The sequence below is a fragment of the Polypterus senegalus genome, chromosome 13, assembly GCF_016835505.1.
Source record: "Polypterus senegalus isolate Bchr_013 chromosome 13, ASM1683550v1, whole genome shotgun sequence".
NCBI classification, from domain to species: Eukaryota; Metazoa; Chordata; class Cladistia; order Polypteriformes; family Polypteridae; genus Polypterus; species Polypterus senegalus.
Window position 1 is genome coordinate 156,711,747 of NC_053166.1, and position 25,985 is coordinate 156,737,731.

Consider the following 25,985-nt stretch of genomic DNA (forward strand, 5'->3'; position numbering starts at 1 on the left):
TAATTGAAATCAAACCTATAAACGTGAATGGTGCCGCAGTGGTTAGCGATGTGACCGTACGCATCCAGAGTCCATGCGTTCTGATTCCTCGCTTGGCCACAGTCATTTTCCCTATCTTGTTTGTCCGGCCATTCCGGTTTTCCCAAGCCGTGCGTGTAATGCTTCGCGATTTTGGGTGTTTGTGCGTTAGACCTTCAGGAAAATGGTGCCCCAGTACGACAAGAATGGGCTCCAGCTCTCCATGACCCTGAAATGGTATAAACTGGGTTTGAGAATATCAGTTTTTGTGACTACGGGTCCGCAGCAACTGGTGGTCCTACTCTCCGTGTCTCAAAAATAGAAAAGGAGCCCCGTTGTACCAGATGTGGCCACTTGGGGCGCCACGAGGCGCGCCGGCACGTGCACGTCAGTCTCTTAGCAACAAGCACGCGGTGTCCAAGGAAACGCCGGATGTTGACAAAGCGAGGCAAACGTGTGGCTGGCGCCTCGAATGCCGATACTGAGCTGCAGGACTCCTGAGGGAAATTACAAAGGAGGCAGTTTTTAAACGCAGAAAATCACTGACGAAAAAAAGTGCAAACCCGTTTATTTTTTATTTTTCATCTTTCAAGCGCTGTGTCTGATATGTAAGCGCGGCGGTAATACTTAATTACTGGAATAAAGGACTCTAGAGGAAAAGCGTGTACAATTAAGGCTTCGTTAGGCTCATTTACGTTTTTTAGTGAGCCGACTGAAAAGTGAGTTTTAAAAATATAAAGGTTCGAATGTGACGTCACCGGACAGAACGGCTAGAACGGGGTTGAAGAGAAATCGGTGATGATGAAGACGTCAGTGTCCCCAGGTCATCACCTTCCTCAGGTAAACCTTGTTTCATTTTCCCGAATCTGTTCTCCTGTCTAAAGCTGATTCTTTGTGATTTTTCTTTTTTGGCTAACGTATTTATTATTCAGACAATGACACAAGAGGCATAGCCCGCCATTGATCACACTGTACAAATACTAAGACAGCTGAGCACTAGAGCACGACATAAAATAAAAGCGTTTGCTGTAATCATTTGCTGGTGGCACTGGTGTTAGCGCCTCCTGAATTTGATTCCCATTGTGTTTTTCCTCCACCACAAAGAATAGCAGATAGGTAACCTGATTAGCTAACGTGTTTGCTACAGTATGTGTGTGACTGAACTCCAGCCATTCCACTTTCATTTTCAGAATTAGTTACTTAATTGTAGCCAGTGGTGTTGAGATATGATGTGGACATTCAGTTGTCCTGAGATTCACAGAAGCACATTTAGAAAATTAATGGGTACTAATGAAAATTAAAAACGTGTGGACACTAAAGCGTGGAGTTCAGTATCCATTACTAGTTTACTGTGTGACACTGAGCACGTGACGTTATGTGGAAACCATTGTGCCATCCCCGTAAAATGTCGTGGACTGATGTCCACCATGGATGGTTACTCTACCAAGTTTGTCAACTCTACCAAGGCTGTCAATTCGGTGGTCACCATTGATTCACCCTGACGATGTCACTGCATCTGCTAGTGGTTTAGCTTGACTAGTCGGATGAAACAAATGATGTGGAAGGGTTTGGGCTAACAGTGGATTCAGAAAGTATTCAGACCCCATCAGTGTCTGCACCTTTATTGTGTGTACAGCTATAATGCAATAACGTCTGCAAATGTCATCAGTCAGTCAGTCAGTTACCAACCCACTATATCCTAACACAGGGTCATGGGGGTCTGATGGAGCCAATCCCAGCCAGCTTAGGGTGTAAGGCAGGAACAAATCTCTGGGCAGGGTGTCAGCCCACTGCAGGGCACACACACACACACACTAGAGACAATTTAGGATCACCAATGAACCGAACCTGCATGTCTTTAGACTGTGGGAGGAAACCCACGCAGTCACGGGGAGGACATGCAAACTCCACGCAGGGAGGACCCGGGAAGCGAACCCACAGGTCTCCTTACTGTGAGGCAGCAGTGCTACCCACTGCGCCACCATGCTGCCCCGCCTACAAATGTGAAAACCTAAAATAGTTAAACACACAGTACAACAGAACAATTTATATTTGACTAATATTAAAAAATGAAGACAATGTACAGTGGATTCAGAAAGTACTCAGGCCCCATCATTTGCTGGGCACTTTATGGTGCTATAGATGTAATATTAAATGGATATATTTCCCATTTCTGTCCATTAATCTACACTTAATATCCCATAGTGACAAAGTATATACATGTTTTCAGAAAGGTTTTCCAATTTATTACAAATAAATAAACTGAAATGTTGCATTAATAGAAGTATTCTATCCAACCACAGGGTCACGGGGGTCCACTGGAGCCAATCCCAGCCAACAAAGGGCACAAGGCAGGAAATAAACCCCGGGCAGGGCGCCAGCCCACCGCAGGGCACACACACACTCCCACTAGGGCCAATTTAGGATCTCCAATGCACCTAACCTGCATGTCTTTGGACTGTGGGAGGAAAGCCACACAGACATGGGGAGGACATGCAAACTCCACACAGGGAGGACCCGGGAAGTGAACCCTGTGAACTGCGAGGCAGCAGCGCTACCCACTGTGCCACCGTGCCGCCCTCATAGAAGTATTCAGATCTTTAGTTCAGTACTATATTGGAGCCCCTTTGTCTTCTTGGTAAGTTTCTACAAGCTTTGCACACCTGGATTTGGGCAGTCAGTTCCTTTCTTTCTGGCAGATCCTCTCAGCTTCGTTAGTTTGGATAGGAAGCGTCTGTTAAACTAACATCTTCAGGTCTCTCCACATAAATTCTAAAGGAAAGTCCATGCATTCATTTTTAAGTCCTTTCAATCCATTTGTGTTATCAGAGCCTATGCAGGATGGGTGGGATATCAGGCAAAAGCCAACACTGAGTTGGATGTCAGGCCATCACTTTTCCACATTCCCTCACACCAGAGCAATTTAGAATCACTACGTTAATCTTAATACAAATTTATGGGATGTGGAGGGGGAATTCACAGAGAAAACCCCTGGAGGATACATAGAAAAGAGGCAGACACCAAACCGACAAGATCTCCATGCATTCAGAGTTGCGAGGCCATGATGAGACCCACTGTACCACCATGTCGCTCACCTGTAATGGAGGATGTGGGCTCAGAAAATGGACGGGTATTGTCAGGCAGCCATTCAGGATTGGTTTCTTCCTCTTTTTTTGTAGATATCAGAATAGGACAAGGTTCTTCATGGTGCTAACTGGATATTGTAATCTCATTATTTTTTCAGCCGAAGGACGACTCCCTCCACAATATGAGTCATACAAAAGGATTTCTGGGGCTGCCTCCACTTCCGGCTGCCTCTTCTGAGAAACCATCTGAATTGTATCAGGTGAGGTGACTTCTCATTCACTGGTTAAAGTTTAAAGAGATGATCACGACTTCCTTGGTTTACAGTTGAACCCTTTATTGCTAAGTTGAAATGATTATGCATCTAAGAATGATTTTGCTCTTTAATAACCTGTGGTCGATTATCAGATAAGAACAGGAATGTTCTTATGGTGTACCTCAGACGTGTGAACTTCAAATGGGGTGGAGGCACAGCTAGACATCTCCTGCCATTACAACTCTCGTGACCTTTGGTCCAACACCCAGTCCATGCATGCATTGAACAGAGTAGGAACAGAAACACATTGACGAGGTCGACACTCTCTCTGCAGACAGACACACTGCTGATGGCCATGCCCAAGAGGTCATTAAAGGCCCGGGTCTTGGTGTCTATCAGGACCCTCACAAGCCCAGACCCTCAGACTCCTCACTCAGTCTCTTGAGAGGCCCGATCAGAGCCTCCATTGACTTTATGAAGATCACAACATCATCCAACAACCAGTCCATGCAAGCATTGAACAGAATAGGAGGAGAACACACCGCTGACGGACCCCCAAAATCAACTGGGAAAGATGCAGAGGTTCTCCTCCACTCTGCACAACACTCACGGTACCAGTGTACGGGCCGGCCATGATATCCAGCAACCTTGAGGGGATCCTGCCAAGTCCCACAGGGCAGCTCGATCAACTGAATTGAACGCTTTACGAAAAATCGACAAAGGCTGCAAAGAAACTCGTGTTTCTGGAACCCTCAGTGCCAGGATGTGGTCGATGGTAGACGTCTTAGGCATCAAACCAGACTGCTCCGGTCGCCATTTTTACTTTTTTTAATCTACTTGCACCGTCTCATTAGACATGTTTCTTCTTCTTCTTCTTTCGTTGCTCCTGTTAGGGGTCACCACAGCAGATCGATCATCTTGTTCCTTCTCTCCCTGTCTTCATCATCTTGCTCTGTCACCCCTGTCACCTGCATGTCCTCTCTCAGCACATCCATAAACCTTCTCTTAGGCCTTCCTCTTCTCCTCTTGTCTGGCAGCTCTGCCCTTAGCACCCTTCTCCCAATATACCCAGCATCTCTCCTCTGCACAGGTCCAAACCAACGCAATCTCGCCTCTCTGACTTTGTCTCCCAACTGTCCTACCTAAGTTGACCCTCTAATGTCCTCATTTCTAATCCTGTCCATCCTCGTCACACCCAATGCCAGTCTTTGCCTCTTTAACCCTGCCACCTCCAGCTGTGTCTCCTGCTTTCTGGTCAGTGCCACCGTCTCCAACCCATATTACACAGCTGGTCTCACTACCATCCTGTAGACCTTCCCTTTCACTCTTGCTGATACCCGTCTGTCACAAATCACTCCCGACACTCTTCTCCACCCACTACACCCTGCCTGCACTCTCACTTCTCTTCCACACTCGTTACTCTGTGTTGTTCTTTCAGCAGCTCCCTTTAGGGTCACCACAGCGGATCATCTTCTTCCATATCTTTCTGTCCTCTGTTACACCCATCACCTGCATGTCCTCTCTCACCACATCCATAAACCATCTCTTAGGCCTTCCTCTCCTCCTCTTACCCGTCAGCTCTATCCTTAGCATCCTTCTTCCAGTATACCCAGCATCTTTCCTCTGCACCGGTCCAAACCAACACCATCTCACCTCTCTGACTTTGTCTCCCAACCGTCCTACCTGAGCTGGCCCATTAATGTCCGCATTTCTAATCCTTGTCACCCCCAATGCCATTCTTCACATTTTTAACTCTGCCACCTTCACATCTGCCTCCTGTGCCACCGTCTCCAGCCCATATAACACAGCTGGTCTCACTACCGTCCAGTAGACCTTCCCTGTCACTGTTGCTGATACCCAATTAAAGACGTGTTTAAGTGAGTTATTTCATTACTAGCCCCTTATTATAGCACTCCTCTGTCCGTTTACATACTGACTTGTGTTACAGAGTCATGTGAAAAAGTAAGTACACCCCATGAAATGTTTTTTTTTCTTCCTTTTTTAACATATGGTCTTATATGGTCTCACATTATCCTCAAGCACCTTCTGTTAGAATGAAGAGTTCACTGTGGATCCTATGATGGTGAGCTGACCAGGCCCTGATGCATCAGCCCCCAGACGAGAACAAATTTCCACCTCCATGCTTTAGAGTTGGGATCAGTTTCTTCTGGTCAAATGCTGGCCTTTGGTTTTGCCCAACATGTGATTTGGTGCTTTGACCACATAACTCACTTTTTGCCTTGTCTGTCCAGAGCACGTTGTCCCAGAAGTTCTGGTCTCTACCTATGTGTTTATTCTGGGCAGCAAACGTTCTCTCCAGGCACACCTCCCATGTAGATCGAATACAGGGTGGCACTGCCCAATGATAGACTTGTGTACTTTGACATCAATGGCAGAAATTAGGGTTATGGACTTTCAGGGGTGACATTTGGGGTTTCTCAAAGAGTTCTTTCAGCCTGCTTTGTTCTGCTCTTGGGCCATTTGTAGGTGACAATGGAATGTCCGAGGATTAAATAAGAGGACAGGGTTCATACAAGATCCTCTCTAATGATGGTGTAATTATTTGCACCTGAATCCAATTTTGAGGTAATTGAGGTGGGGGTAAATGTAGGGTCTACTTATTCTTTCCATATTCAATTTATGTTTATTGAAATTATACAATGGACTGCAAAATATAAATGTGGCCCGATGCTGTATTGTATCACCTTTATGAATAGATTCTGTTTAAATAAAAATCACATCTTCATATGTCCACAATGTGTTAAATATGTTAAAAAAGAAGAACACATTTCATGGGGTGTACTTGTGTTCAGATGACTCTAAGTAAAATAAATGTAACTGGCAGTCAGCCCAAGTATTCCATTGTACTGCTGTGTGATCAGAAGTAACAATTTGTTATACACACCAACTGGAAGCCATGATGGAAAAAGCAAATGAAGCCTGCTGGCTTATGCTATGCTGATTTTCCTGAGATATTGCTTACAGAATTTCAATTCTACATAAGTGAGGCCGCTGCCCTCTAGTGGCTCACATACCACCTGCGTCAATTAAGGTTTCCACATTGATCCTTTCTATCTATCTATCTATCTATCTATCTATCTATCTATCTATTATATAGTGCCTTTCATATCTATCTATCTATCTATCTATCTATCTATCTATCTATCTATCTATCTATCTATCTATCTATCTATCTATCTATCTAGCATATAGTACCTTTCTGTCTCTCTTGTAGACTTCTCCATGGCCTCATGTTGATCTCTGGAAGCGTGTTACTCTCAAGTCAACTGATTTCCATTCCATTTTTTTTAGAATGCAACGTTTAAACTCGATGAAAAGAAGCTCATTGTAACCTTTTCAAAAACAGTGAATTTGAAGTCACTTTTTGCATTCCAAGTTCCATAATCTTTTATTTCATCTGTAGAAGAGTAGCGGGAGCGGGAAAGCATGCTGAGATTAGCACCGTGACTTGGAATGTGATTTATAAAATAAATCTACAGCCGTCTCAGAAGCAGTACACTGCTGCGAGTTTTTATGGAAAGCCTTGACACACAACTTTAATGTGCCCAAGAGCAGGTGACATCAAAAGTAACTGAGTTTAAGCATCTTAGCATTCCTGCTCTGACATTTTGTTCTTGGCACACAAAGCACAAGCGGTTGGAGCCATTTTTGTTCATTTTTTGCCATTTTTGTCATACACTTGAGTGACTTAACAGCTATTACATATTAATCATATTAAGTCGTTAGTGACGGCACTTAACATGAGAGATCTGCTAAAAGCTGGATGCTGTTACTGAAACTGATGGGAGTTCACTCTGAGGACACAAAGTGGCAATGCAAAGTTATTTGTGACGAGCGGAAATACCTGACATTGCCCAGGAATTATGTGAATAATGCGTTATTGATGTATTTATTTATTTAAAGGGCTTCTGGAAAAAGGAAAATCTATCTATATATCTATCTATCTATCTATTATATAGTGCCTTTCATATCTGTCTATCTATGTATTATATAGTGCCTTTTAATGTCTATCTATCTATCCATCCATCCATTTTCCAACCCGCTGAATCCGAATACAGGGTCACGGGGGTCTGCTGGAGCCAATCCCAGTCAACACAGGGCACAAGGCAGGAACCAATCCTTGGCAGGGTACCAACCCACCGCAGGTCTATCTATCAATCTATTTATTATATAGTGCCTTTCATGTCTATCTATCTATCTATCTATCTATCTATCTATCTATCAGTTATATAGTGCCTATCTATCTATCTATCTATCTATCTATCTATCTATCTATCTATCTATCTATCTATCTATCTATCTATCTATTATATAGTGCCTTTCATATCTATCTATCTATCTATCTATCTATCTATCTATCTATCTATCTATCTATCTATCTATCTATCTATCTGGTTTGTGACTCTGGTGCTCCCAGCGTGATATCTGTATGTTCCTCCTGTATCGTGTAGATTTCCTTCAGCTGCTCGTCTTTTCCTTTCACAGGCCTAAGTCTTGCCTGTTAGGTAGCTTGGCAATGCTAAATTGCTCCTGGTGAGTGCGCGCGTGTGTGTGTGTGAGTGTGTGTGTGTGTGTGTGTGTGTGTGTGTGTGTGTGTGTGTGTGTGTGTGTGTGTGTGTGTGTGTGTGTGTGTGTGTGTGTGTGTGTGTGTGTGTGTGTGTGTGTGTGTGTGTGAGTGTGTGTGTGTGTGTGTGTGTGAGTGTGTGTGTGTGTGTGTGAGTGTGTGTGTGTGTGTGTGTGTGTGTGTGTGTGTGTGTGTGTGTGTGTGTGCACGCGTGTGTGTGTGTGTGAGTGTGTGTGTGTGTGTGTTCACCCAGTGAGGGACTGATACCCTGTACAGGAATTGTTCCTGCTTTGAGCTCAATGACTACTGGGATTTGCTCCAGGTCACTTGCAGCCTTGTCCTGGGTAAATGGGTTAAGAAAATGGATGGACGTAGGAAAGCAAATTCAAATATGGACCTTGTTTTGTCATCACTGGCTGTCCCGTCTGTTGTCTGTACTAGTTCAGGCGACCCGAAGTGGTACTTTAACTGAATTCTCTTGGTAGAATTTTCAAATAAACTATGGTTATAATTACAGAGAGATGATTCAAACCTTGTATAGACATTTATAATGATAAAAAGCAAACAGATATGAAATTTGAGAAAAATTACTCAACCGGAAGTAGTGTTTTGTTTAAACATCCATCTGAATTTTTTGTACCATAAAACTATAAATGTGTACACGATATTAAAAACTGTATTCAATATAACACATGCTCATTTTATTTTAATTAATACATCATCAGTTTAACAATAACGTGTGAGTGCTGAACATGCCATGTAAATATTAAGATGTCATGGGAACAATAAGATGCTACGTCCCCGTCGTGTTGCTGGCAATACGTTTCATTTTATGATGTTTTTTTTTTATTTCCGCCATCCTTGTCATAATTAAACGCAGCTAAATGCAGTTGTACCTAGAGCAGTTTATTGCAACAATCTCTCTCTATATAAAATCCAATGTCTGTCTGTCGGTCGGCTTTTCACGAGAGAACTACTCAACGGATTTAGATCAGGTTTTTTTTCTAGAATTTGGTTGAACATTCCGGTTGATTTTTGCAATTTCTCTCACCGTGGTAAGCATCATAGTTCGCTTGCCATACCGATTTATTTGCGCAAATTCGAGAGAGATGTAGCGGGCTAAGAGCAGGGGGCGGGACCTGACACACCAGCCTTGGGGCGTGTCTTACATCCGCTTAGCTAGCGAACGAGAGAACTGCTTAACGGATTTAGATCGGGTTTTTTTTCTAGAATTTGCTTGAACATTCCGGTTGATTTTATGATTTCTCTCATTGCGCTATGTATCATAGTTTGCTTGCAGGAGCGATATATTCATGCTAATCTGAGAGAGAGGCTGCAGGTCGAGGGATGTGTGACGTCAGGAGTAGAGAGCTGGGTGGGGTCCTCCTCGCTGTCCTCATTCACTAATACACAGGCAGAGCCGCGTAGGGGGACGGATAGTAATATACTGTATAATACTATCACCTTATCTGTGTTATTAGGTGACTGTAACTTTTTACTCAACACGTAATCAAGGTAGTGCATATATTATCATGAAAAAAATTCCACCACCATTTTTGACCTCCCTAAGTGCAAAAATATTATTTTAATATAAAGTTTGATTTGTGGTTAAGAATACCATGAGACATGATAAAGGTTTGAGGCAGCCACCCATATAATGTATCCTGGCTGCAGAAGTTGAAATTGTTGAACAGACTAAGTCCAAAACAGAACTGACTAAAGACAAAAAAAGATGGCGGCTTTAAAAGCAGCTCAGGAAGTGACATCATCTTTAGGGCGGGAACTGGAAGTGATGTCTGCGGGACCAGAAGTGCCGTCACCTCTGGGGCTGGGCCTGGAAGTGATGTAATCGAGCGTGCTGAAACCTCGTGGGATTTCCCGGGAACGTTCTGCAAGTAACTGAGAAAGACAGTCGGCACACTCTGCCACCCCCTGGTCGGTGGTGGTTTTACAATTACTCAGGCCCTTTAGCTGCCTCCCAGCTGCACGTGTTTGACAGATTATAAATAGAGATAAATGATTGTGTATCGATATTCTCAATTAGATAGATTGATAGATAGATGAAAGACACTGTATGACAGATAGATAGATAGATAGATAGATAGATAGATAGATAGATAGATAGATAGATAGATAGATAGATAGAAAAGGCACTATATAATAGATAGAAAAGGCACTATATAATAGATAGATAGGAGAGGCACTATATAATAGATGACAGATAGCACTAGCCAGATAGATAGATAGAGATAGATAGATAGATAGATAGATAGATAGATAGATAGATAGATAGATAGAAAAGGCACTATATAATAGATAGATAGGAGAGGCACTATATAATAGATAGATAGATGTGAAAGGCACTATATGATAGATAGATAGATAGATAGATAGATAGATAGATAGATAGATAGATACTTTATTAATCCCAAGGTAAAATTCACACACTCCAGCAGCAGTATACTGATACTAACAATATTAAATTAAAGAGTGATAACAATGCAGGTATAACAGACAATAACTTTGTATAATGTTAACGTTTACCCCCCGGGTGGAACTGAAGAGTCACATAGTGTGGGGTCTCCTCAGTCTGTCAGTGGAGCAGGACGGTGACAGCAGTCTGTCGCTGAAGCTGCTCCTCTGCTTGGAGATGATCCTGTTCAGTGGATGCAGTGGATTCTCCATGATTGACAGGAGTCTGCTCAGCGCCCGTCGCTCTGCCACGGATGTCAAACTGTCCAGCTCTGTGTCTACAGTAGAGCCTGCCTTCCTCACCAGTTTGTCCAGGCGTAAGGCGTCCCTCTTCTTTATGATGCCTCTCCAGCACACCACCGCGTAGAAGAGGGCGCTCGCCACAACCATCTGATAGAACATCTGCAGCATCTTATTGCAGATGTTGAAGGACGCCAGCCTTCTAACGAAGTGTAGTCGGCTCTGTCCTCTCTTGCACAGATCATCAGTATTGGCAGTCCAGTCCAGTTTATCATCCAGCTGCACTCCCAGGGCCTCATGTATAAACGGTGCGTACGCACAGAAATGCTGCGTAAGAACTTTTCCACGTTCAAATCGCGATGTATAAAACCTACACTTGGCGTAAATCCACGCACTTTTCCACGGTACCTCATGCCTTGTCGTACGCAAGTTCTCCGCTCGGTTTTGCAGACTGGCGGCACCCAGCGTCAAAGCAATGGTACTGTTCTTGTGTGATTACTCATTATTTTCATGACGCGGCTTTATAAATACACAGAAACTAACCGCATATTGTTTATTAGTGTAATCCATCTGATTGTAATTAACTCGTAACAATATAATGGTCCAGGGAACAGCCATAGTATTCCAAATACCATAACTGCTTTAGCGTTGTTACTCTCACTTCTCCTTCTTCTTCTCCTTCTTCTTCTTCTTCTTTCAGCTCCTCCCGTTAGGAGTTGCCACAGCGGATCATCTTTTTCCATATTCTCTCACTGCACCACTCGGAGTATTTATATCACTGTATCTGAGTGTGAATCACAGCAGCAGCTGATCGGAAAGAGAATTATTGATATACAGTTTTAAGCACACGCTGTCTCTGCCACGGCAAAACGTTTCAAAGCCTTTCCTGTACGGACCTCGCGGTTCAAAACAGTTTCATCCCAAGAACTTTAAATGCACTCAATCAATTGCTCCTTGTAGAACTGTTTGTACTTATAAGTACAATCACCTCACTGTAAACTTGCACTACAGTTATAATATCACACAACCTGAGCCACTTTATAAAGCGCGTATTTACATATGATGACGATATCATTTTTAAGGTGAAATGCAGCAAAATATGTTTGTTAAATTATACAGATAAAACTTTAACTTCATTTAAATAATCTATATTCTTCACTGGGAGTGTCGTGAAGGATAGAATAATTAAACATGTACTACGAAGATATTTCAATGTTCTTTAAACGTTTGAAGAATCGCGCTAAGCTTACAGATGGCTTAACTTCTATTACAGAGCTGATTGTGTGGCGATCGGTTACTTGGGGAAAGAAAAGCACTGACTGCAGTGACGGCTACGCCAATATATATTGAATATAAAACAGAAAGAGAAAATAACAACACAGCTAAAAACGCAGCGACAAATTTCGCAAAAGTTAAATGCTTGTGTCATGAGCACGAGGCGGCTGCAGTGTCTGCAACATACGTGGCCATCCACCGTGCATGACATTGGCGGGCAAAAGGAGCCACCGATTCTTCCTCTGCCCAGTGCCACCACAAGCCTAGAGCCGCCTGAGTACTGCTGCAATAAATTATTTCATCGAAGTGAAACACATGTTTAATAACGTGCTTTAACTCCTATCATCATGAAAATGATATCACGTATACATCTCAGTATTTTAGTTATTCAGAGAGCTGTAATATCACAAATGTAATGGACTCTGTGTCCAGTTGGAGGAAGAGAGCCGGTTTAAGAAGCAAGTAGTGATTCACACACACAGAGCACATAGAAGATCAAATACAAAACAAAGCATTTAACGTGCTACTTTAATTACGATGTGATTTAGAAACTGGTTAATTAAACGATTTTAAGATGAAGTTTATGATGTTCTACTTTAATGACAAAATAAACTACGTGATTAAAGTGGAAATGTCGAGATTGAAGTTGACATTTCGTGCTTTTTCCCCACCGTGTGCCTTTTTTCTCTGTACCCTAATAAGCTTTCATATGACACTCAGACAGTGGGCTTACAACTCGCTTTTTCACGGCGACTTTGATATGTGACTTCTTTTTATTTCCGCACTGTGCGATTTTGTGAATGTGAGCTTTCAAGTTTCTCCAACACGCTATGCCACTCGATCAACTTCCTTTTGTTGATTATACCACGGTTTATTTGAACAAATAGTATGTTTTTCCTTTGCCTCCACTTGGTATTCGCTGAAATTCTTATATTTTCCCCGTGCTTTTCCCATTGTCTTTTCACAGAAGGCTGCGCTTAAGGGCGATTTATATTGATTTGCATATTCAAAGAGGCGTAATTCTGGGAGGATTTGGGGCGTTACATAATGCGCGTGCACGAGTGTTACTTTTCACGCTGATCGGGATTTATGTAGCGGAAGAACGTGGAAGTTGGAGTACGCACAGATTCCTGCATCTGGATTTTTCTGTGCGTAAACACATTTCGGCTTTTGTGCTTACGCCATGTTATAGTGCGAGTTCTACGCACGGCGTTATACATGAGGCCCCAGGTATTTATAGGTCTGCACCCTCTGCACAGTCACCTCTGATGATCATGGGGTCCATGAGGGGCCTGGGCCTCCTAAAATCCACCACCAGCTCCTTGGTTTTGCTGGTGTTGAGTTGTAGGTGGTTTGAGTTGCACTATTTAACAAAGTCCTTGATTAGGTTCCTATACTCCTCCTCCTGCCTACTCCTGATGCAGCCCACCATAGCAGTGTCGTCACTGAACTTTTGCACGTGGCAGGACTCCGAGTTGTATTGGAAGTCTGATGTATGTTGGCTGAACAGGACCGGAGAAAGTACAGTCCCCTGTGGCACTCCTGTGTTGCTGACCACAATGTCAGACCTGCAGTTCCCGAGACTCTCAGGTCTGTCTGTAAGATAGTCCACGGTCCATGGCACCAGGTGTGAATCTACTCCCATCTCTGTCAGCTTGTCCCTAAGGAGCAGAGGTTGGATGGTGTTGAAGGCGCTAGAGAAGTCCAGAAACATAATTGTTACAGCACCACTGCCTCTGTCCAAGTGGGAGAGGGATCGGTGTAGCATATAGATAATGGCATCCTCCGCTCCCACCTTCTTCTGGCATGCGAACTGCAGAGGGTCGAGGGCCTGGCAGACCTGTGGTCTCAGGTGGTGAAGCAGCAGTCGCTCCAATTAGTTATGATGAGAAACAAAGAGATATGAGATTTGAGAAATATTGCACAACTGGAAGTGATTCTGATGTCCTTTTCCTCTCTCTCAGTATACGAGAAAGTTGAGGTGGGGTGGGGGGGGGCGCGCTTCCGATTTTTTTTGTTTTGCCCGTTAAATGAATGTCTGCTCGATTGTCTTTCCCTGTCTCATCCCAGACTTTGTATTCTCTTCTGTGTTTCCTAATGTTTGCTATCGATGGCCATTCACTCTTTTTCACAAGAAGATGCATTCATGAGCCACACAAATCTTTAGGTGCAAAGCAGAAGAGATCAGCCCCGAATGTGGTGCCCATCGAGAAGTTAGGTTGATTTTTTTCATTTTCTGACAAGTCCAGATGAGTCTGATAACCCAGACCCAGAACAGCCCAGTCTGTTATTAAATGTCATTTGTACAGAGCCGAGTGGATAATCCCCCATTGCTCCCTGAGCCCTCATTCTTATTTCCACACACAATCGTCTGTATTCGAGACAGCCAAACTAAAACCAGGCAGACATTCGTATGAACGTGATGGCGGTGCGAGGACACACATTCCTCACAGATCAGATTATCAGGAAAAGAATTGTTAAGGCACAAAAAAACATTAAGTGCTTGAGAAGTTCATTCTTTGTAGATAAGCGCCATCTCTCTCTGCAACCTTAATGCCACATGCAGACCCCTAATCACTGTCACTGTCGCTACTTTAGCCCTACACACTCCTACCACACATTTTATTCACTGCTTTTGCCGGTAAACACTAAAAGACAATGGAGACTCGGTGGACGGGGCCTAGTATTGCTGCCTGACAGCCCCAGGGACTTGGGTTTGATTCCCAGTTTCAGGCTATACGTCCGAGACCTGCTCTTAGGTTACTTAGAAGGCCTTCACTGGCCTGTATTTGTGTGTGTGTGTGTGTGTCGGTGGGTGCAGGCATATCTTAGAAAGCACTGGCAGGTCCCCACATTGTGCCACCGGGATAAACCCTGGATCCCCTGTAACAGAAAAAAAATCTGAATTCAGAACATGGATGAACAGATTTACATCCTCATTAGGGGGGCAACCCCACCCTGATGCCTTTGGCGCCCAACTCCTAGTTGTGGCCTGTCTGCTGCTCGCGTTGTGAAGAGGATGGCTGAACGCACCCCAAGGAGACGCGGTCGCCCCTCTGAAACCCCCTCTTAAATGGTGGTACAATGGGAAACACATACATTTTTTTATTTACCTCCTCTTTGCTCGATCAGCTGCTGGCTTGCTGCTGCCGTGACATGTGATCTGCATCTCGTAGGGCACCTCGAACATTTAAAAGCCTGTATAGCAGCTGTCCTACTCTTTGTCTTTTATTTCCGGCCCTCGGTGTAGTTAAATCTTTTGGCACAAAGTCTCGTCTCGCGGGACGTGAGTTCTTGATAATTTTTAGTTTATAACTTCAAAACAGAATAAGAATCTGAAAATCTGCATCACATTAAAGTTCAATAAATTCTGAAAAGATTGATACCAAACATATACTACATATGTAGGTTTTAAAATAAGCTCAATTTAAACATGACATAAAAACATCACCGTTGCACTTTTAGGCTTTGGGTTTTATATATACTGTGGAACCTCGGTTTGCGAGTGTAATTCGTTCCGGAAATGTGCTTGTAATCCAAAGCACTCGTATATCAAAACGAATTTCCCCATAAGAAAGACTGGAAATTCAGATAATTCGTTTCACAACCCACAAATATTTATATAAAAATGAGAAGTACAAAATCTTCAAAATCTAGTTAGATGACGGAATCCCTGCTGTCTGTTGGCTCACTGGCGAGCTTAACAAGGAGCCTCTCCAATGACACTCACTTTGCCTGAATAACGAGACACGACACTCGGACACAAAATTTTAAAAAATGCTTTACGCACTGTAAGGTTTCTAAACTCTTTTGGGATTTCCCCCCCAACGGGACAACACGCGAGCTTCCTGAAGCAACCGCAGGCTCCCAGCGCTGTAGCAGTTCAGCGTAAAAGAGAATCAGAAAAGATGGCGGTCAAGCTATAAGCACCTGCTTGAGCTTTTGCACTCTCAGCGAAGAGCACCATGACACATGCAGGGTGAAGACTTCTAAAAAAGCTCTCATCTTCCATCATACTAAGACAGTCGCTTCAGACGGTATTCAGACCCCTTCACTTTCTGCACACTTTACTGTGTTGTAGATTTATTTGAAACTATCCGTGCCCAGCGGCTATGCCCACGTAGTAGTGAAACAGGACAGCGAGGAAGGCCCTGCCCAGCTCCCCACTCTTGACGTCAGGCTCCCTCCTCCCGTTGGCCTGCAGTCTCTGTCATGGATTAGCGTGAATATATCGCTTCTACAAGCAAACTATGACTCTTAGCACGATGAGAGAAGTCGCAAAATCAACCGGAATATTTAAGAAAATTCTAGAAAAAACCTGATCTAAATCCGTTAAGTAGTTCTCTCGGGCGCTAGCTAAGCTTAGATACGCCCTGAGGTATCCTCCCATCAGCCCGCTGTGTGTCTCACTCAGATTCGCACAAATAAATCGGTGTTGCAAGCAAACTATGATATGCAATGCAATGAGAGAAGTCGCAAAATCAACCGGAATGTTCAAGCAAATTCTAGAAAATACCTGATCTAAATCCGTGAAGTAGTTCTCTCGTGCACTAGCTAAGCAGATGTAAGATATGCCCTGAGGTCCTTTCCCCCTCCTCTTTGCCCGCTGCGTGTCTCCCTCAGATTTGTACAAATAAATTGGTGCCGCAAGTGAACTCTGATACTTAGCGTGATGAAAGAAGTCACAAAATCATTTGGAATATTCAAGCAAATTATTTAAAAAAAACGATCTAAATCTATTAAGTAGTTCTCTCTTGTGAGACGCAGACAGAGAAGCATGTCTCTTTATATACGAGGTGTGGCAGAAAAGTAATGAGACTGATTTTTTATTTACCAAAGTTTTTATTTTTTTCAAACATCAATGTTATCCCCTTCAAAGTAGTTCCCTTGGGCAGCTACACACCGATGGAGACGTTGTTCCCACTGTTGGTAGCAGCGCTGGAAGTCTTCAACTGGTATGGTCTTCAGCATGTCCGTTACACTCTTTTGGATATTTTCTAAAGTCCCGAAATGACGTCCTTTGAGGACATTTTTCAGTTTAGGAAAAAGGAAAAAGTCACACGGACTGAGGTCGGGTGAATAAGGGGCCCGGGGAACCACAGGAATGCCTTTTGAGGTCAAAAAGTCTGTTATGGAGAGGGCAGTGTGACATGGGGCGTTGTCATGATGGAGCATCCATTTGTCTGCAATGTCTGGTCTCACGCGAATGACCCTTTTTCTGAGCCTTTCAAGGACGTCTTTATAAAAAACTTGGTTGATAGTTTGTCCTGGAGGAACAAATTCTTTGTGGACGATTCCCCTTTTGTTAAAAAAACAAATCAGCATTGATTTGATCTTCGATTTGCTCATTCGAGCTTTCTTTGGTCGAGGAGAGTTTGCAGTGTGCCACTCCTGACTTTGCCTCTTGGTCTCAGGATCACACTTGCCGATTCTCCAAGCTTAACACAAAATTTTATGGCACAACGTTGCTCCAAATTCCACTGTTCCATTTTGCGTGGCGCACAACCAAAAACACAACTTCGCTAATAGCAGTCACAAAAATCACGTAGTTAACCAAAGGAGTTGAAACTCGCACTGAGCTATGGGAGGGTACTGATACACGTGCTCTATGAAGGACAACAGCGCAGCGTTGCCAGATCGCTTGCAGTGTTGCCAGACTCATTACTTTTCTGCCACACCTCGTATATAGAGACTGATACACTATATTGCCAAAAGTTCCAGTCACTTCCATGGCCTCAGGTGTATAACATCGAGCCCCTCGGCATGCAGACGGCTACTACAAACATTTGTGACAGAATGGGTCGCTCAGCTCAGTGAACTCAAGCCTGGTACCCTGATAGGATGCCACTTGTGCAGTAAGTCCATTTGTGAAATCTCCTCACTACTAAATATTCCACCGTGAGCTGTCAGTGGTATTATAACAAAGTGGAAGCAACTGGGAACAACAGCAACTCAGCCACAAAGTGGTAGGCCGCGTCAAATCACAGAGCGGGGTCAGCGCATGCTGAGGTGTGCAGAAGTCGCCAACTTTCTGCAGTGTCAATAGCTACAGACCCCCAAAAGCTCAAGAACAGTGTGGCGTAGTGAGAGAGCTTCATGGAAACCGAGCAGCTACAGCCAAGCCTGACATCACCAAGTGCAATGCAAAGCGTCGGGTGCAGCGGTGTAAAGCCCACCACCCGCTACTGGACACGAGAGCAGTGCAGACGTGTCCTCTGGAGTGACGAATCATGCAATCTGATGGACAAGTCTGGCCAGGAGAACGGGACTCGCCTGACTGCATTGTGCCACATGGAAAGTTTGGTGGAGGGGGTGTATTATGGTGTGGGGTTGTTTTTTAGGGGTTAGCCTTGGCCTCTTAATTCCAGTGAAATGCTTCACCATACAGAGCCATTTTGGATAATTTCATGCACCTAACTTTGTGGGAGCAGTTTGGGGATGGCAACATGACTCTACACACCAGTACATAAAGCGAGGTCTGTAAAGAAATGGAGGAGCGAGTTTGGTGTGGAGGAACTTGACTGGCCTGCACAGAGAGAGCCCTGACCTCAACCTGACAAAACACCTTTGGGAGACTGCGAGCGAGCCTGGCCTTCTCGTCCAACGTCAGTGCCTGACCTCACAAATGCTCTCCTGGTCACTCCTGACGTCAGGCTCCCTCCTCCCGTTGGCCTGCAGTCTCTGTCATGGATTAGCGTGAATACGAGGTGTGGCAGAAAAGTAATGAGACTTGCAACACAGCAAGCGATCTGGCAATGCTGCGCTGTTGTCCTTGATAGAGCCCGTGTATCAGTACCCTCCCATAGCTCAGTGCGAGTTTCAACTCCTTCAATTAACTACGTGATTTTTGTGACTGCTATTAGCGAAGTTGTGTTTTTGGTTGTGCGTCACGCAAAATGGAACAGCGAAATTTGGAGCAACGTTGTGCCATTAAACGGCAAGTGTGACGTTTGAAAAGTTAAAACAGGCCTATGGGGAACATTCTTTATCCTGAGCTCAAGTTTTTCGCTGGCTCAAATCATTTTTGGAAGGCAGAAAACACGTTGAAGATGAACGCCGTTCAGGGAGGACTTCAACTTCGAAAACCAATGAAAACATCGAACGTGTGAACACTCTTGTGAGATCAGACCGTCGTTTAACATCAAGAATGTTGAGTGAACAATTCAATTTGAACAGATTTACCGTTCATCAAATTTTGACAGAACGCGTTTGGGAGACTGCGAGCGAGCCTGGCCTTCTCATCCAACATCAGTGCCTGACCTCACAAATGCTCTCCTGGTCACAAATTCCCATCAGCACACTGCTACACCTCGTGGAAAGCCTTTCCAGAAGAGTCGAGTAGTTCTGGGCCGACTCCAGATTAAGAATGGGATGTCATTAAAGTTGATGCGTGTGGGAAGGCGGGCGTCCCAATACTTTTGGCAATGTCGTGTAAATTTAGCATTTGCTGATATACTGACGCATGCTTCACTCGTAATTTTCATTTTCACATTATCTTGCTAATTAAACCCGCCGGATTGCATTCATTTCCGTCAATGCCGTGCTGTCCTGCGGTTGTATTAAATACTAAGCATCAGGATTCTCAAATACACTATGGACCTTTATGCCTTTTTAAATGAATTCCCCTAACATGTAAAACACAGATAAAATGTCAGTGTCTTATAAAATAAACATGAAGACAAAATGAATCTGAATGTGCTCAAAATTGCAAGTTGCCCAGAAAAAGCAGGGACCTTTACTGGCCATTGCCTTCGGGATTTCCCGGCCCTTTCCTTGTTTTCACCGTTACTTTGAGGAATGCTTCAACGGTCTCAGTTTACAGTCAGATACTGAAATGATCTTTAAATCACTAAGGATGTAAACCCTGAATAAACCCGTCGGACCTTTGAGATGTCCTGATGGCCGCCCCCCTAATACCCTAGAGCCCCACCATGCAGCTGTCTTTGCTCTATGTGGCTCCATCTCTGTGGGACTCTGCCGAGACTCCATGGGTTTGAACAGTCAGTCCCAGTCCCACTCCTTGTTGGGTGCATTTTGTTATTCCTGTAGCTGCTGTAGGCAGCCATGAAGTTCGATGACATCCAGTGCGTCACTCGCTGTGGTCCTGTGTGTTTCACAGTCTTTGCACTCCTACAATATAACCTGCTTATGCAATACTATTTATTTGTATGTGACATATACTGTGGATTCAGAAATCATTCCAACCCCTCTAACTTCTGCAACACATTATTGTGTTGTATATTTCCTTCGTAATTAATTCATTTGCCATGTTTGCCCACCAAATATCCCATAATGACAAAGTGAACATGTGTGTTCAGTAATGTTTGCATATTTATTAAAATTCAAACACTGAAATCTCTCGTTCAAATAAAGTATTCAGACCCTTTGCTGAGACACTCCACATGGTACTCAGGACCATCCAGTTTGCTTTCATTTTCCTCGAGATGTTTCTAGAGCTTGCTTGGAGTCCACCTGTGGCAAACTGGACTGACTGGACATTGTTTAGAAAAGCATTTCAGTACAAAAATTAAACCATGACGTCCAAGGAACTCTCCAAGATCAAAGTGTGGTGAGGCATAGATCAGAGCAAGGAGATGAACCCATTACTAAAGCTTTGAATATTCCCAGGAGCTCAGTGGCCTCCATAATTGTGAAATGGAAGACGTCTGAAACCACCAGGACATTTTCTAGAGTTGGCTGTTTGACCAAACGGAGTAACCAGGCCAACAGGTCACTACAGAAGACTCCAGCGGTCACTCAAGCAGGGCTTCAAAAGTCCTCTGCTGAGACAGGGAGAACCTGCCAGAAGAATGACCGTCTGAGCAGCACTCCATCAATTAGACATTTATGGTAGAGTGGAAGGACAGAAAACACTCTTGGGTTATTCACTTCTATGAAACGTGGCCTACTAAAGTAAGTTTGCTTTGGAATAGTCAGACTTGGCGTAAGTGACTCAAATTGCTGTTGATAGTGTACAGTCGTGGCCCAAAGTTCTGAAGAATGACCCAAGTGTTGGTTTTCAGAAAGATGGCTGCTTCAGTGTTTTTAGATCTTTGTGTCAGATGTTTCTATGGGATAGTGAAGTAGAATTACAAGCAGTTCAGAAGTTTCAAAGGCTTTTATTGACAATTACATTCAGTTTATTCAAAGAGTCCATATTTGCAGTGTTGGCCCTTCTTTCTTTTTCAAGACTTCTGTCCATCAACTTCCGGGCCCAATCCTGACTGATGACGGCCCATTCTTGCATAATCAATGCTTGGAGTTTGTCAGAATTTGTGGGTTTTTGTTTGGCCACCCGCCTCTTGAGGATTGACCACAAGTTCACTTGCGTGGCTGGCAAAGACTCAGCAGCCACGAACTTCATCCCCCTACTCACAGCGCAGCCAGATTGTCCGAGGTTGGCACTCCTCCCATCATCCTTTACGCACCCGCAGTCGTACCTTGGATCCCTGGGGAGGTCATCTGCCACGCTCGTCCCTCTCCACACCATTGTTCAGTAGGGCTGAATTAGGCCGTAGGGCGCCACACCCTATATCGGGCTCCTGTTTGTGCTGTCTCTGTCTCTGCGTCGTTTTCGCTTCTCTCTTCTCTTCTCTTCTCTTCTCTTCTCCACAAATATCTCTGTCCCTTTCTTGTTAAAGTCCTCCTTGTTTTCTTTTAGTTTTAAAAATCTTAATCTTCCATTATGGCAGTCAGTCGGAACTAGGGAATTCAATCCCGGGCTCCCATTTACCGGGATCCCAGGATTCCCGGACATTTTTCATTCCAAACTGCTGTAATTCCTGGGAAACCGGGAACGGCCAAGTTCGCATATATAGCGTGTAAAAGTGTAAAAGTCGATCAAGAAATAACAGAGTTATAGATGAAAACTGAAGACTTCATTGACGTCTGTCAGGCAGCAGCTTTGAACAGCAACTTGAAATTGCAATGCGTCAGTCTGTTGCATCCGTACTATCTGTGCCAAGAAACGTCCCATCACAGAATGATGACAAGAAACTGGATGCATCAGAAACAGCTGAAATGGCGGTGTTACACAGCAATGGCAAGCGCGGGCGTTGTTTAGAACAAGTGTATCTGTATCTGATGACTGTGCTGCCTACTTCAGTGGAGGCAAAGCATGCTTTCTCAGCAGCTGGCGTACTCTGCACGAAGTACGCTCTCGCCTGGACGACTGCACGCTGGACAAGTTATGCTTTCTATGCTCTTATTACCGCAACTAACTAGATCGGGGTGGCCACAGTTTTTCGGCTTGAGAGCTACTTTTAAAATAACCAGGTCGAAATGATTTACCTACATTAAAAAGTTTATATATTCACAGGCCCGTCGCGACAAGGCAGGCAAACCAAGCAATTGCTTGGGGCCCCGAGCTGGCCTGGGGCCCCAAGACAACGACTGGTTAAGAATAAAATGCAGCGACAAACTGTGTGAGCGCCCCATTGATAGTGAATGCAGTAAAGTGCAATGACACTGTTATCGGATCCCCTCAAGGGGGCCCCCCTCGCTGACAGCAGCCAGCCAACCACGCGATCTCTGCTGCCGGCAAAATACAAAACTTCCTCGGCAGTCATGAAGCGGAATTATGCTTCAGGAAGCCAAAAAAGAAAGAAGAGAAAATTACATGAGGTCCATGGTGGGCCAAGAAAGGCTCACAGGACTGGCACTTATGTCAATTGAGCGGGATGTTCGCCAGTCTTTGGACATGGAGGACATTGTGATTGCCTTTGCAGAAAACAAGGCTCGCAAACAGCAGTTTTAGATAATTTGCACATGTTTGAGAGAACTGAAAAATGTTAATGTGAGTATGTATGTGTGTGTGTGTTTTTAAGTATGTTGGATTTAGGTATTGTGCACTTTTTTAATGTATATTTGATTTTATGGTACAGTGGTGTTTTTTGCAAATGTTCAATTGTTGAAAATGTTCAAATTTTATGCACTTTATATGCAACAGCAGTATTTGCACTGTAAACCTTTTTTATTTATATAAAGTGTGAGTGAATTTAAACTGTATGGCTATGCTGTGGTTCCTTTGCGTGCGTGCGTGCAGGGGGCCTCCATGTCCATTTTGCTTGGGGCCCCCAAATTCCTTCAAACGGCCCTGTATATTCGCCTCTAGCGCTGACATCCAAGGTTCGATTCCCAAGACGGGATGCAGTGAGTGTGTACGCCTGATGAGCCCAGAATTAGGGCGAAACACGTGCCGCATATATAAAAAAATATTTTATGGTCACTACAGTATCTGGATTTAATAATCTTCATGTGGGAATAGGCTGACTCGCATAAATAAGTAGAGCCGAATAATGCAGTCAAGGAGCTTTTGAATTCAGCCGAGTGGAAAATGACGGCTGTCCGATTAACTGCGATTTTAGTTCCCTCTCTTTTCTCTTTCTCAGATCGCTTTTCGGAAGGACGTCGGTTTCGTAGTTTTTATGAACAGTTCCAAAGTGCCTTTCCACATTTTCCTTCTTTGGAATAGCAACGATAGATTGACAGATCAGACAAACACACTTCGATTGTGACATTGTGAGAGAAAAAAATCCTCTTCTTATTACACATAAAGCCCATACCCTCCCAAACATTTTTTTTTAATTCCTTCTTTAGTCGCTATAAATTGGAAGGCTAACTAGATCACAGCCGGAATTTTGCAGTAGCTCGCGCGTTTGATCGTACGTGCGGGATGACCAGTGCGTTAGAAGTAAAGAGATCTCAGACTGGCCTGTATGTCAATCAAGTGGCAAATGCCATAGGGAGGATATATGGTAGACTAACGTTTAAAAAAATTTTTTTTTGAATGCAACGCGATCTACCTGCACTACTTTTGCGATCTAACGGTCGATCACGATCGACGCATTGGACACCCCTGAACTAGATACATGTACTTATATGACAGCATGTACTGCTTGTAGATAAGGTTAGTATTTTATTGATGTCAACATACTGCAGTAGTTTTATTGAAAATAAGTGTCGGTCGTGCACTGTGTCATCCCGGGACATGCGGGATTCCCAAATTCCCAGGAATGGATAAACCCGTCCGGGAATGGATTCCCTAGTCGGAACAAAAAATAAAAATAAACGGCCCGCAGCAGCGCACTTGACTTTCTGATGTCGCTGACTTATTGGCGCCAGCAGCAATGAGTGACTGTTGGGCTCACATGTGCCCCCTTCAGGGCGGCACGGTACTGTCTGCTCGCCTTGTGCCTTTTCACTGCGGTTCTATGTCCAATCAGTAAGACTAAATATATCACACACATTCATTAAAGATCTTAGCCAGACTGTGGAAAGTCAGGGTGTATAATAAACATGTCTGCAATCCTTATATTGGCGACATAAAGAGAGACAGCAATGGGCACGCGCCAATCACAGGCATCAACCCCGTGTGTGAGGAGAGCGCAGTCCAAGATGAGGTGAGACTCATCATTGCCACACCACACGCTTCTCCCGTGTATTTGAAAAGGAAATCCACACATTTAATCGATTTTGACTTTAGAAATGATCAAAATTATTGGAATCATACAGAAAACAAATTTATAGCACAGACCAGTGGACACATTTATTTTATTTTTTTACTTTTCATGATGACCTCCCCTGACCACACGTCCCTGCAATAAGAAGTCTTGAACACGGCAGGGATATTTCTATTTCATTTGCTGCTCGGGACCCCTGACCGGTGTCATGGTTGTCTCCCCCTGGTGGTGGTGGCGGCGGCGGCTCTGTCTAAGCGGAATCTGAAAGAGGTGCCTGTGAGTAGCGACCCACTTCAAACACTGGTCCTGTAAACACTTCTTCCCAAACGGTCCCCCAGAGTGATGTTTACTCGATTATGTTAACCTCTTTTGTACGCTGCTTTGCATAAAAGTGTTTGCTAAGTAAATCAATGTAAATGTAAAGCCCTAGCAATGCTCTTATGCTCCAAACTGGTTGTCAGGGGAATTTCAAAGTGTCTATTGCTTATAGGAAAGCTCTTAAGGAAAGATCATTTTCAATGCCCAAGAGACAATAGAAAGAGATGCAGGTAATTTTTAACAGAAATGGCTGACTGGATCAACCTGCTCATAGGTGTCTAAGCCAGTAGGCCAAATGAAGAGCGTCTTTCCAGGTGCCGCTTGGTCAGGCAAAGTCTGCAGAGATGTCACTTCATCTATCCAGCGGGTTAATCAGGTGACATTAACAAGGTTAGCTGAAAAGATGGTGGAGGTTCCAATACAAAGCTCAAATAAACCTCCCTTCTGGAGTTGCTTGGGAGCAGAACAGCTGGCTTTGTGCTGTCCAGACGCTGCATGGCCGTCAGGCTACTGAAAGCCTATCAAAACCAACAAGTGTCCACTTGGTCCTTCACTTATCCAAATATGCACTCTTTCATAACCTCTGTGACAATAGATGGTGCTGTACCAGCGCTCTACCCAACACAGACAGACACAGGGGGCACACTTATAAAAACAAAGCCACCTGTGGGCAACGCCTTCCCCGTTCCCACAGGCACACAGCACAGTCCTGAACACAAGGACAATCCACACACCACTTTACTTTCCTTTCCTTTCCTTTCTTTTCCTCTTTCTCTTTCTCCTCTCCCTCCTCCCAACTCTGGATCCTCGAGTGGTGACTGCTGGCTCCTTTTATAATAACCCCCGACGTGCTCCAGGTTACTCCTAGACCTACTTCCAGGTGTGGTGGGAAACCCGCCCAAGAGGGCTCAGCAGCTGTTGCAGCACCCCCTGGTGGCACCATAGACATATACAGATAGACGGCGCATTCACTGTGTTGCCCAGTCGACACGATACGTCAGCACATCCGCCACATTGCAAAAGTGTCATCTCTTATATATATTTCTCTTCTGGTTCGTCCTGCTTCCTCTTCAAACCCGGTCCACCCCACATGCAGCCCACACGCCATTTCTCGATTCCTATTCCTCCTCCTCCAAACCCTTCCTCACGCTGCCTGCGGCCTCCCTTACACCCCCACGCCGCTTTTCTCGATTCCTATTCCTCCTTCGGACTACCGCGTTCCCTGCTCCTCTCTCATGACCCCATTGGTGTCACGTCGCTGCCCGATATCTAGCCT

The 25,985-nt window shown here is 44.2% G+C and overlaps 1 protein-coding gene across 1 annotated transcript in view; it reads left to right on the forward strand.

The window, feature by feature from the left end:
• The first annotated feature begins 526 nt into the window (after positions 1-526).
• Positions 527-25,985, forward strand: part of dnah3 (dynein axonemal heavy chain 3) — a 302,407-nt gene continuing 276,948 nt past the window's right edge. Inside the window, exons 1-2 of the mRNA XM_039775085.1 lie at positions 527-858; positions 3,263-3,364. Coding sequence (XP_039631019.1) covers positions 817-858; positions 3,263-3,364 — 144 coding nt within the window. The 5' untranslated portion in view covers positions 527-816. The remainder of the gene's footprint in view (positions 859-3,262; positions 3,365-25,985) is intronic.